The 13,942-nt window shown below is 45.9% G+C and overlaps 1 protein-coding gene across 1 annotated transcript in view; it reads left to right on the forward strand.

Annotated features, from left to right (window-relative positions):
- The window catches only part of WDR36 (WD repeat domain 36), an 804,166-nt gene that overhangs the window by 282,664 nt on the left and 507,560 nt on the right, over window positions 1–13,942 (forward strand). The window contains exon 8 of the mRNA XM_069625487.1: window positions 8,069–8,244. Within this exon, the coding sequence (XP_069481588.1) occupies window positions 8,069–8,244 (176 nt within the window). The remainder of the gene's footprint in view (window positions 1–8,068; window positions 8,245–13,942) is intronic.

Raw genomic sequence — 13,942 nt, forward strand, 5'->3', positions numbered from 1 at the left:
CTCACCCTTTGAACCCATGCACAAAGCAACTCTTAAAGACCTCACTCTTAAGACCGCTTTCCTAATAGCTATCACCTCCATTAGGAGAGTAAGCGAACTACAGGCTCTTTCTGTTTTAGACCCCTTTGTAGCAGTTCACAAAGATGAAGTGGTTCTACGCACGCACCCAAGGTTTGCACTGAAATTCATCTCAAAATTCCATGTAAACCAGTCAATCAAAACCCTTCCAATTCGGGAGACAAAAAGTCTGCATACACTTGATGCGCGCAGAGCTGTCATGTTCTACATGGAAAGAACCAGACCACTGAGAAAGACTAATCAGTTCTTTCTCGGTGGCAGCAGGAAGAGAAGGAGATGCAGTTTCAAAATCCACTATATCTAGATGGATTGTTCAATGCATCACTCTCTGTTAAACTCTTGCTAAGAGAGAACTACCCTTCAAGCCAAGAGCACATTCTACTCGAGGCACTGGGGCATCCATAGCATTCATTGCAAATGTTCGCCTTGAGTCCATCTGCAAAGCGGCAACCTGGAGTTCTGTGCACACCTTTACAAAACACTACTGTCTAGATGCACACTCTAGATCTGACTCCCAGGTGGGACATGCAGTATTAAGACATCTTTTCTCTACTGTTCCTTCTCATAAACCACCGCCTACTCCGGGTACTGCTTGCTAGTCTATGCACAACATGTGATTCCAAGCAGATTAACAAACATCAGAAGAAAATGCATTACTTACCGTAAAAGCATTTTTGATGGTTGTATCTGCTTAGATTCACATGCGCCCACCCTTCCTCCCAGCTCGGATGGAAGGAACATAGACACCTTTCTACATCTCTCTCTTTTCTGTACTCACTCACGTATAGAAGGCTCCCTCAGGGCAGAAAAAATACAGAGGGACCTCGACGTGTGAGGGATTGTGGGTACAACGTACGTCACTATAGGGATAGTGTTACAGACACGCCTTGTCGACGTCCCCTTTTCGACTACGAAAAACAAAATGCAATACTGTGCAGTGACCACTGGATGTCCGACTATGCACAGCATGTGAATCTAAGCAGATACAACCATCAGAAATGCTTTTACGGTAAGTAATGCATTGTCTTACCTCTGCTCCAATCCTGCAACATCCTCGTCCAGACCTCCCTTATGTCGTTGAAACTGATGCGTCCAGTCTCGCAATGGGGCTGTCCTTTCACAGAGAGACCCGGAAAACGGCCAGTTACATCCTGTGGCCTTCTGGTCGAAAGAGTTCTCACCTCCAGAGATTTATTATGCCATCACGGACAAGGAACTCCTAGGCTATCAAATCCGCCTTTAAAGCCTGGAGGCACTACCTTCTGGGGGCCAGACACACAATTACAGTCATCGCAGACCACCGAAACCTGCAATATCTCAAAACAGCCAAGGCCCAGTCCTCGCGCCAATTACGGTGGGCCCTTTTCTTCACCGAATATGATTATCACATTTCGACCAGCAGTCAGAAACGGAAAGGCGGATGCCTTATCTTGCATGGGCATAGATGAAATAGTATACACAACTCCAGACCCAGTACCTATTATACATGAAGACAAACTCTTGGGTATCACGACAGCCTTAACACAAGCAGAACTACGAAAAGAAATCCAACGGACAATGAATCCTGATGCCTACCTCGCATGGCAAACTCAAGGAGAACAATATACCATCAAGGACCCTTTACCCTTTTTTATGTATCGCCTATATGTACCCAAGAAGGAATTACAACAGCGTATTATTTCAAACTATCACGATTCACTGATCGAAGGGCATCCTGGGATCGCCAAAACCCTAGCTAAGGTGAAAGAACTTTTGGTGGCCTACCTGGCGGAAGGACATCATTCAGTATATTCAGTTCTGCGGTGTCTGCGCACAAAATAAATCACAGAAACAAAAACCATCTGGTCTCCTACAACCATTGGACATGCCTCCAGTTCCATGGCACACTCTTTCCCTTAACTTCATCACTGATCTACCTCCAAGCCAAGGGTTCAACACCATCATTGTAGTTGTGGACTTATTCTCTTTATGGCAGACATCCACGTACCTCTGAACTGGACCTTCCAGCCAGCTTGGTAATGCCAGTGGTAAAGACTCTACACACAACCATAACTCAGGTTTTCAAAAGGGCAAAGGAACACCTTATTCATTGTAAAAAAAAACAAGAGATTTGCCGAACGCCATCGGAAATAGGCTCCTGAACATCAAGTAGGAGACAAAGTTTGGTTAGCCGCTAAATTCGTACCCATCAAGGGAACCCGGACCTTTTATCCCAGAGTCTTGGGACCCTATACCATTAAGGCAATTATCAACCCAGCAGCCGTGAAACTGGATTTACCACCTAATCTACACATCCACCTGGTATTCCATGTGTCCCTCCTGAAACCAATGCAACCCGGCACACGGATTGAGACACCACCTAAGCCCATACTTGTTGACGGAGAACCAGAATTTGAAGTCAAAGATATCTTGGACTCTAAATACTCTAGGACCAAGCTATATTATCTTGTTGATTGGAAAGGATTTGGACCACATGATGGATCCTCGGAGCCCAGTGGGAATATTCACGCAGCACGTCTAATCAGGAAATTCCGGGCAGTCCAGGGACACTTCCGAAGGCTCAGGAGGGCAGGATCCTCGGGAAGGCATTGCGACTAGTTGGTCCCACTAGTCCAAGGGCTGAGGCACCATTCAGTCTTTGGAGATCAAGTAGTCAACAGAGCTTCACCGGGACAGAAATGGGAAGGGATGCTGGGACTCTTTGTGTGGTGTTCGGATCTTCAGCAGGCTGTTCTTCGAGGGATTCTTGGCTCCAACAACGTTGTTCTGGAGCCGTTAGTCTTGTAATAAATTAAGAAATCTTTTGCCAGACATGAGGCTGCAAGGCATATGGTGTACCAGATAGCAATACCGACTTCACAACTCCCATACCCTGCCTCTGGGGGTAGGATCAGCTCTGGCATATGCCCCTTTAGGCTGCCTACCCCAGGTCGGGTGTGTCCCTGCCTGCCCCCAGCCCCTGATCAAGTCAAGACCCTGACCGTGCCATGTCAGATATGAATAGATCCAATTGTTTTTAGTTTTTTTTTTAATTCTGTGATGCATTTATATGTTTGGGCTATTAGGTGGCGTTGTGCCACCTGTAAATCGAAACTATTGCATTGCATTACAGTACAGATGGGGGGGAAATTGCATATGAGGAGGGACAGACCGATCATGGCCATGCTAATCCCTATGGCCATCCCCACCCAGTTCCTGCCACTTTCCTCCCAAAGCACCTCCTCATGGGAACTCATTGAGCTTGCTTTAATCAAGCCTTGCTATCAAACTTTGCACTAGAAGTGCCTGCCAGTGTTTTTTCAAAGCAGTCTTCGGAGTGTTAATGACTTATTTGGAGATGTTAAACCGCTACTGCTGTAATAGATGTCTTAACAAGGTCTGCCTTCACCCACTCTACTTTATAAGCACTAAGCGTGTCCTTCACTGAAGTTTTGTCAAAAACAAGCATGGGCAAAGCCAACAGTTTTGGCTTGTAAACGTTACTATGCATTTCCAGGCACTGCTACTAGATGCCCAAGTACGCACATCATGTTGCACCTGCTGCCATCAATGATCAGTTAATACCACTATGGCAGTGCCTGGCAAGTGCCTTTCACATGCCTGCAAAAATTGTCATTGGCAATGCTGGTTTATTGCTTATTTATTGCATGTTATTGAATATTTTTAGCTAATGTATGGACTAATTCTTTTATGAAATACTAGTATTTCGAAATAAACATATCCTGTTTCTTGCAACCTTTATTATACAGTGACAGTGTTAAACCACTTGATCATGAGCAGAGGTCATACAAAAATCGGAATACACTAGGACTTGCAATGTAAGACTTACTTGGTTTCCATACACTACTAGAAATAGATTTTGAAAAAATAACCAGTTGGATATAGTAACCCAATGCATTTCTATGGACAGGAGTGTTTTGCAGCGATTTTCATTTTTTCCTTGCAGTCCCTAATAAATCACAGATAGCAGCTACAAATCCATGTTTTGGTTTAAAACTCCTGGGATCCTAGAGGGACCCATGGAAAAATTCAAAGTTCAGGTAAGTACCCCTTTTTGGTTACCTTAGGAGGAGCTTGATCATTTGTAAAACGTTGCCCATAGAAATTAATGGGACCACGTCCGTAGGCTTGGACCTGGGTATAAGTACAGCACTATTCATTGAGGATTTGGCACAGAAGTGGCAGGAGCCCCAGTAAGTGCATTGTTTTGCAGGGCTAGGACACTAATCATGTACCCTGTGACTTAAACCCTGCACCAGCGTTGACCATGACAGAAGGAAAGAAGACAGAAGAAGAAATCTCGTTCCCAGGAAGACAACCAACCAGCTAGAAGCAGCAACTCGGAAGGTACCAGGAAGACTGAGTGACCTGAAAATGAGTGTCTGGGCAGCTCCAGGGGCAAGACTGGACAGGAGGCTGACTAAGAACAGTCCTGCAATGGGGGAAGGTGAGGGTATGGATGGAGGTGATCCTAGATGGCCCAATAAGGAGCTGAAGTGGAGAAGAGAAATTCACCACACTTGTAGGAAAGGGGGGGGGGGGACCTCCCTACCTTGAGGCACTTTGCCCAAGGGTATTTCAAAGGGAGAAAGCAGAACATCCTAGAAATGGTCACAGCACAGGACAGCTAGAGCTAATCCAGCCTGTAAGGATGACCGGGAGAGGACTAGGAAAAGCCCAGGAAGGACATCCAGCACTTTTAAGAAACAAGACCAATCACAAAGGAACCAAGGTCCAGCCAATATGGTCAAACCTGGTCCTCAAAGGGAGTAGCACATCTTCATGGGAACTCTCCAGCAATGCAGGAAATAATCTTAGGAAACAGGGTCTCCCCAAGATACACACCTTCACTTAAGGGCTGTCCTAAATCAACCCTTCAATCGTACATCAGGTAAGTACCCAAAGTTTTTTGAGGCCAGCCACTTCAACAAATCTCTGCCAAACACTCAGGATCAACCTCACGGGATATGCATTGGGCTTGTCTGTGGCGTAAAACCAGACTAACGCAGTTTAAACCATTTTAGAAGTCATAGGGTTGATCTCAGAGTGAGCCCAAGGGATGCCCCAAAACAAAACACCTGGGGTAGAAGTTTTTAAAAAAAAACACATTTGTTCCTGGGTGGCTACGATATTGGTACGACAAATATTACGATATTGGGCGACAAATGCTCTAAAAATGACTGCATCCTCGGTGAAGCCAAAACTAAACTCCAGCTGCCCCCTACCTACTCCCCAAACACTTAAGGTGATTGATTTACCCTGGCATCAAAATTGAGTTATTAAAAAGCAATTCTGCCCTTTGAGCCATATGGGCTACCACAGAACAGCACATGGAAAAAATGTTGCAGTGTCCTATAAGTACTGACTCTTGTACTCTGTCCATAGTGCCGTTTTAACCATATACACTGCTTTCCGTCCTCTTTATGAGGACAGCTAGTGGCAGGTAATTGCCCACAAGTGTGGAAAATTGGTGCTTTACTTCGGTAGATGCACAAGGTGCAGAGCTGGGTAAAGCAGGAGGATTGTGCATGCATGCTCAGTCTCCTCTTGTGTTTTTATTTTTTTTGCGTTTTTATTTTTTTAAGAGAACCTTCCACGCAGTCGTTAGATATATATATATATATATCTATCTATCATTTTTTTATTTATTATTTCTTTTTCTTATGGTCTGACTCCTCTGCTGACTTTCGCAGATAAGGAAAGCCTTTTTGCTTTAATGCCCTTAGTTAGCTCCTCTGTTTTGGGGCACTGGTCTATCCTTATGGGTATCGGCGCAGGGAGACTCTCTTTGTGAGATTACTTGTTTTAAAGTTGCACAAGTCACTTTACAGTGAAGTGCATCTGGGTACTACCATTTACCCTTTTTCGTTTAGTAACATTTTAGTTACTTTTACTGTGTCCAAATGGGCTAGTAGCAGCAGATATCTTTTCTACCGTATGTTTTTTCTCTCATGCACTTCATTTTACAGCTTAACTTAATGCCATTTTAAGTCTCATGTACTCAAAATGGCCGTGCTATGTTTTTTGCTTTATCCTTGGTCTTTCCTCCTGCTCCCTCTGGTCAGGAAATGCCTTTTTATAGAAAGCCCTTTCCTGGGCAAGTCTTCGACTTTTTCGTGCAAAGTGGCAGTGTGAGCCTCTGGCGGTGGGGGCTGTGGACTGCCTCGTCCCAATCCATACTCGGACCAGGGGTATGTTTGTTGCTGGGCCCAAATAGGTTAAGATGATATCCATGATTGATCAGCACTTGCTTGAAGTTTTAATGTTGCAGCTATCTTCCATTGAATGGCTGGGGGCGTACCGGCCCTTTAAGAATAAAAGGAAGATTCCTGCAGCTATTCTTCAGATTGAGTATGTTTCTACTACTAAGAGCTGCAGCCCTTTGATGACCCATGGACAACAGTTGAAGATTTCCAGCATTGCCTCCAGTCAAGTCCCGGAAAAGTCCTTGCTTTCTGGACTGATCTTCTGAAGACCCTTACTGGTGCTTCGAACCTTGGGATGGTGAGTCCAACCAGTCCAGATGCTGCATGCCACTCCTCCCCTCTAGAGCCCTTTGAAGTGTCCAGAGGTCATCCTGTGGGCTGACAAGCTCTGTCCAGCCCTCTGCTGTGCATTGGTCACTGTTCCGAGTTTTGCCTTGGTACTCTGTATGTCTCCAGCTTGTGGCCTAGGAACCATCTTACTGCAGCCGCTGCTCTCTATCTAAAATAAGGGCAGTAGCTGTTTCTTTGTCTTCGCCATGCGGGTCGCCTGACGTTGCATGATCATGTTTGTCCCTGCTACGAGCTTCCATCATGTCTTGCGGGTCTCCAAGGATCCTGGGACTCCTGGTGGTCTGTATCTCTGGATGCCTGGGTCACCAAGCTGTACAACCTCAGGAACTGTCTTGTCTGAGCTCAGAACTGCCTCTTATCTGGACCCAATCCCGATACTGAAAACTACCACTGCAGTCATGACTTCTGTGCCCCCTGCAGTGGAGCCAATGATAAAAGCAAGTGGGCACAGCACACTTTCGGTGGCCTGCAAATCTAGAGGGGGGGTTTCTCATGGAATCTGAGTAAGGATTGTACAGGCACACATTTCTGATCCTACCTCTCCCTCACTTGGTCGTGATCAGTAAAGTTCTGGCCAAGGAATCCTAGTGGGCTTCCCCTAAAGTAATGGGATTGAGAGGGGTCCCCTAATCATTAGCACTTAGCTTTGTTCTTTCATCTCCAGAATGTTACCCTGTTGGATTTGCCAAAATGGGTTCTGCACTTCTAAAGACTTCTGGCTCCCTACACAAAGTGTTGTCTTGGGACATGGGACTCTTAAGGCCTCTAGGCCTGCCCTTCCCCTCCCCCCTTAGCCGGGTAGGACTTTTTAAGTGTTAAGGGCCTTGTTTTATAGGGCAGTGTAATAGTGTTTACATGGCTTTTCGATAGTTAACTTGAATTTCAACTGTTTATGAAGTACATGCCTGTTTTACTTGCTTTACTGAATATAGCTTTGTTTCATTACTACATCATTTACAACTGTTTTAAAAGTGTTGATATATTCGCTAGTGACAAGACCCATTGTGAATGTGTGTATATATGCGTATAGGAGTAGTGTGGTAGTAATGCTTGTTATTTTTATTGTTTAGTGTGTTCAGGCCTAATACTTTATTTTTTACTTGCTGTCTATTTTGATTTGACTGCTGTGTGTGTTTCTCATTACACTACCCCACAATTCCTGGAGTCAAACCTTTGCTGCTCTTCCTCCTACCTTGATTGAGTTTGGCTTGATCTAGCTGTCTTTTCCCTGTTCAGTATATTTAGGTGGCCTCACAAAAACCTTCTGCAAGGTTGGATCTATAAAACCGTAATGATGCAATCAGAGCAAGTGCTTGGAGGGGACTTAGTTTGTAGAAAAGCTAGAGTAATTAATTTGCATGTTTCTGTTTAACTGTAAACTTAGAAGACCAAACTTTAATTCCCTCTTTTTTTTTTTTGGTCTTTTGTGACAGATGGTCATCCTGTGATGGCAGCTGGAAGCCCTCTCGGACACATTGGATTATGGGACCTGGAAGAGAAGAGATTGATTATTCAAATGCGGGACGCCCACTCTTCTGCCATTGCTGGGTTAACATTTGTCCACCAAGAGCCACTTCTTGTTACAAATGGTGCAGATAATGCTATAAGGGTATTTTATATTTTTCATGGCCTTTTCGTGTTGTTATGCCTAGATTGGCTCTTACTATTTTGCAACAGGACACTACATGGGCCAGCTTTTTTTTCTGTAGAATATTTAGTAATTTGTTTGTAAATGATTTGCATAGATCTAGCTTGTGCAAATACCCATAGTTGTTGCCTCAAGGTCCTCTAGCAACCCAGTTTAACAAACCATTGATACGTTTTAAATAGAAATAATCCTCTACGTAAGCTTTCAGAACAATGTTCGATGCATCAGTATAGCCCAAATGCATGTGTCAAATCATGTCTTAACATGAATGTCCACTCCTTGTGAGCAGAGTTTATACTATTGGGAGGGTCAGGAGGGTCCCACCACGGTAGAGGGGTTCACTTTGTGTGCGCCATATTTGTGACTGGTTGTTTGGCAAAGTTGGGGCAATGTAGCAATTTGATATGTATCCAGTGTAGTTGAATGTGAATGGGATGTGTTACTTTGTGTGCAAGTGGATACATATTAGATCTGCACGCACGTAGCAAGATAAATGCCAAAATTGCCAAATGAAATATAAACACGATCCAGATATGGTGTGCTACAAAGTGCCTAGAAGCTGGGCGACGAGGAGTTTCTTAATGCGCATGCGAGGAAGGTGACTTGCCCTGAAGAACCCACTGTAAAAAAGAGATAATGGTTATAAAACATGCATTCACACTGATTATGCATACACAGGGAATTTATGAATCTACATGTGGTGTGCTCTCAATACATTTGTTAAACTCTGCAGTTGGGGAATTCTGAGCGTCTGGTAACAACTGGTTTTTCACGGTATCAGAGGCCATAGGAGAGGTAATGCGTAACTACGACCTTAGCAGATGGTAAGCCAACAGGCTGGTCCATGGTTGTTATGGCTTAGGCGTATCGAGAAGGCAGATGCAATCTCTAAGTGCATGGAAGCTTGCAGAGGGATCTGGCCATTTGCTTTTGAGCAACAATAAACCTGGAGTGAAGGACGCCTGAGGCCAGAGTTGATCGATACTCCCTGTTTTTCGAAAGTTTTCTCAGGATGTGCCATGCGTGCTGAATTGGTAGTCTGCATGTTCCAATGACGCTAGTAGATTGGGGTGGGTGAGATGGTTATTGACAGTTCAAAAGAACCAGTTTATTCTGCCCCTCATGTTGTTTGAAGTGCTTGTGCAAGCCATGGTCAATTACATTTAGGGTTAGGAGGTCTCGGACCAACTTGGACTTGTAATGAATTATGTTTGTATGCAAATGTGTAACTGTATGATGATGTCATGACCTGCTAGGAACACATCCTTAAAAGGGGTTTGTGCTACACATATGTCGAAGATGGTAGTTAAGATAACTGCAACCAACAGGAATGGGGGAATTGGAGAAAGATTGGATTTCATCGGTGGGTGATTCATAATAAAATATATCTTAACTGTTGCAAAAATGTATATAGTTTAACTTATGTGGTTCGGAGAGACTCGGGCTAGTTTGACTCTACAGCGTCATCTTGCCCCTCCTGGGGCGATTGTACAATAAACTTGCTTTACGTACAAACGTGCACTCGCTTCTTGAGGCCCATCCCCACAATAAGCACCATAACTTTCTTGGTGTTTTGAAAACCTGATCCAATGCTTGAACCACAAGGCTGTCGGGACTATACTGCACTGATGATCCCTAATAAGGGTGAAACCAGGTATGTGGTTGTCATTACTGTCTTGCAGAATGTCTGTCTTAGGTTAGTTAAGCTATGTATTAAGTAGCACTGCCCTCTAAGACGACAATTTCCTGGAGAAAAAGGTTTGCATTTGGACAAATTTGCATGCCTATAATGCCTTGCTGATGGGGCTCGGAACTGGAGGTGAACTTTCAGTGAGGGCTACTGTCAAGACGGCTTTCTAAACTCTGGCATGGTGGAAAGAGTTTAGGAGCCCACCCTAGTTATAGTGAACATGAACACTCTGGGAGTTTAGCCAAACCAATCAAGGTAAGTATGTAGAGAGGTCAAGGCTAAGTCTTAGGAGAGGTGAGTGGGGTCAGGGGTCCAGAATGAGTCCACACAGTGAAATATGCAATGATTACACTTGGACAGTAAGTACAAAAATACTATATTATAGGCCTAAAAACACACTGAAAAAATGAATCAAGCAGGTAATATAATCACACAACACTCTAAATGTGATATATATAGTTAAAGTAAGTTATTAAAATGCATATAAATCACATCAATACATGCAAGGAAAAGGATCGTAATTAGGCAATTGTATCAGCAGTCCACAAGAATGGGAGCCCTAACTTTATAATTCCAACCGTAAGTTAAATGGGGCCTTGTGCCCAGAAGTTCACAAAGTACCTTTTAAGTTGGAATAAAGTCAGGAAATGTTCCTGTGTGTATGGAGATTGCCTCAATATATTAAGGAGACAGAGCTCAATGACAGGTTACACACCGCAATTAGGTTCCTAAAAAAACATATATAAACTTTAATTAAATACACCTAAAGAGGTTATGATTCACGCACCTAATAATAAACATCATAATTCCTATACATAATCTGTGTTAAGATCAACATTCAAATAAACACGGATTTCGTCAATTCCAAACAAATGGTAAGGTAACAAAAAGATATAAGTACATTCAGCAAATAAATGGCAATGTAATTGTTTCTGATTATTAGTCGATAACATAAGTTGTTGTGATCCTGTATACATCCAGGAAATTGTCTCGACATGTTTCTGTTCTTGCGAGATTTACCCAGAGAACTTTCATCAGGAGAGTTTGTCAAAATCACAAAAATCCAAATTAAAATCATAAACTGTTTTGTAAGTAGGACAGTATAGTGTACACGTGTAACCTGTAGATTAAAAGAAAAGGGGACAGATAAGAAGCTATTAGATAGCTATGGTACATCTGTCATTTGCCCCGAAGGGGGAATCAAGAGAGCAAAACAATGGGTTTTTGTTACCTTTCGTGGTGCTCACAACATAAGTGAATCAAGTTGTAGTCAGCTATTAAATAGCTGCAGACCTGCAATAAATACATGAAAAACCTAGATCAGTGTTTTTCAAAGGAGCTAGAAAACGGCTGTTGGAGAGATTCGGTAGTTACAGTTAGCAATGGTAAGTCAGTAAGTTCATTCATTAGAGATGGGCTCACCTGAAAGTTGCTAAATCGGTATGTCGTACAAAGCTGAAAAAGGGCGGCAACCCTTTTTATGGCTCTTACTCGAAAAACACTGCTGTCACTCTCATGAGTAGATGGATCTTGATAGAGAGGCCACTGGAATCTCTACAACAAGGAGCGAAGAAGGGCTCGTGAGTTGGGCGCCCTATATGCAAGGTTAAATGACATGGAGGGCATCTGAAGAACGGAACAGGGGTCCCATCACCAATAAGGGCACCAAGGGGTGGGCATGCAGCAGTTTGAACTTGACACTGACGCAAGCCTAGGTCTAACGTGGATGTGTTTCCACTTTGTGAGGCATTACAGCAGTATTAGCAGTATTACAGCAACTGCTCACGGATCTGGGATTCTCGATCAACTTCGAGAAATCTCACTTGGTGCTGTCACAAGTCGCCCTGTTCCTGGGACCCAGGCTCGACGCAGTGGCCCGATTGTCTTCTCCGTCGGAGGAAAGGACGAAGGCCATCCTAGGCAAGGTGCAATGGCTGTCGACCATGGACGTGGCCAAGTTGAGGTCCATCAAGCCCATGCTTAGCGTGATGTCCTCGTGTATCTACCTCGTGTGCCTGTGCAGGTTGCGGATGCGTCCACTACAAGAGTTCCTCGACGCCCGTTGGATGCAGGCGGTGGGCAGCTTCGAAGACAGGATCTTGCTCAATGAGACCTTCCGCCAAGCGATCCGGTGGTGGGGCACCCGCGCACATCTGGCGGCGGGTATGGACTTCCAGACTCCGGCACATCAGGAGACGGTGACGACGGACGCCTCCCTGGAGGGATGGGGAGCGCACACCGGAGATCTCCATGCAAGAGGCCTTTGGCTCCTGGAGGAGAGGTCACTACACATCAATGTCCTGGAGCTCCGATCTGTGTTCTGGGCCCTCAGGTCGTTCCTCCCGTCCCTCAAGGGCAAGGTGGTAAGGATCTTCACTGACAACACCACCATGATGTTCTACATCCGGAAGCAGTGAGGCACCAGATCCCCAGCCCTATCCAAGGAAGCCCAGGATCTGTGGCACTGGGCCGTCGCCCAAGGGATGTTTCTGGTACCCTTCCAGCTGGCAGGAATAAAGAACACCATCGCCGACTCGCTCAGCAGGGAGCTGCGCTCGTGCCACGAGTGGGAACTGTCAGGATCAAGTGGATTTACTTTTCCAACGATGGGGCAATCCCCAGATCGACCTATTCGCGACGGCGGCGAACACCAAGTGCGGGAGGTTCGCCAGCAGGTTTCCCCAGCCGGGGAGCATGGGCGATGCCTTCTCAGTCCCCTGAGACGACCTGTTCCTCTATGCGTTCCCACTGTTGCCGTTGCTGCTGCGACTCATCAACCAACTCAGAAGGTCCTGGTGCAGGCTGATCCTCGCCGCACCGGTGTGGCCGAGGCAGATCGGTTCCCGGACCTTCTGGACATGTCAGCGTCACCCAACCCCCCCCCCCCCCGGTCAAACAGCCGACTAACGCGGATCTCCTCACCAGGGAAGGAGGCACCATCCTCCGCCACGACCCGGGGTCGCTGAACTTGCAGGCCTGGCTCCTGCAGCACTAGAGTTTGGAGGGTACGGTATCCCGGCGGACTGCAAGGAGATGCTTGCAAAGGCCAGGGCGTCCTCAACTCTCAAGTGCTATGGACACAAATGGAAGAGGTTCTCTGTCTGGCGCCGTGCACAGAAGATTAAACCTATGCGAATTACGGCCCTCAAGTGCTGCTGTACCTACTGTCGCTGGCCAAGGCGGGGCTAGCTCATGCCCCCATCAAGATACATTTAGCGGCGATTCCCCGCTACACCATAAATCTGGGGTGTTCATCTCTGTGGTCTCATCGCCTGGTGAAGGAGTTTATGAAGGGACTGTTCCGATCATTCCTGCCGTTGAAGGCTCCGGCCCCGGCGTGGGAGCTGAACGTGGTGCTGAGCAGGCTCATGGGGCCGCCATTCGAGCCTCTGCATTCGGCACTGTTGAAGTTCCTATCGTGGAAGACGTTTCTTGTGGCCATCACCTCCGCAGGACGAGTGGGAGAGATCCAGGCCCTCTCCTGCAAACCACCCTACCTGACATTCCACGAGACAAGGGTGGTGCTGAGGACGCACCCCTCCTTCATGCCCAAGGTGCCGTCGGACTTCCATCTTAACGAGCCCTTGGTGTTAACTGTTTTCTTTCCGTCACTGGCCGAGAGGACTTTGCACTCGCTGGATGTGGCTAGAGCGCTGAAGTTCTACGTAGACCGCACGAAGAGTTTTCGGAAGACATCTCAGCTGTTTGTGAACTTTGGACCTGTTAACCAAGGGAAGGCCCCCTCAAAGGCTTCCATTTCCAGATGGCTCTCCGGCTGCATCATGCACTGTCACTGGTTGGCAAACCGACCGTTGCCCGGCCGTCCGAGAGCCCATTCAACCAGAGCGATCGCTGCTACCATGGCGTTCTTGTCTGGTGTGCCCTTGCTGGACATCTGCAGGCCTGCTACGTGGAGGTCAATGCACACCTTCATGAGATTCTACTGCGTCGATGGGGATTCCAGGGAGG

This window comes from Ambystoma mexicanum, chromosome 6p (genome assembly GCF_040938575.1).
Source record: "Ambystoma mexicanum isolate Mex_15411 chromosome 6p, UKY_AmexF1_1, whole genome shotgun sequence".
Lineage (NCBI taxonomy): Eukaryota > Metazoa > Chordata > Amphibia > Caudata > Ambystomatidae > Ambystoma > Ambystoma mexicanum.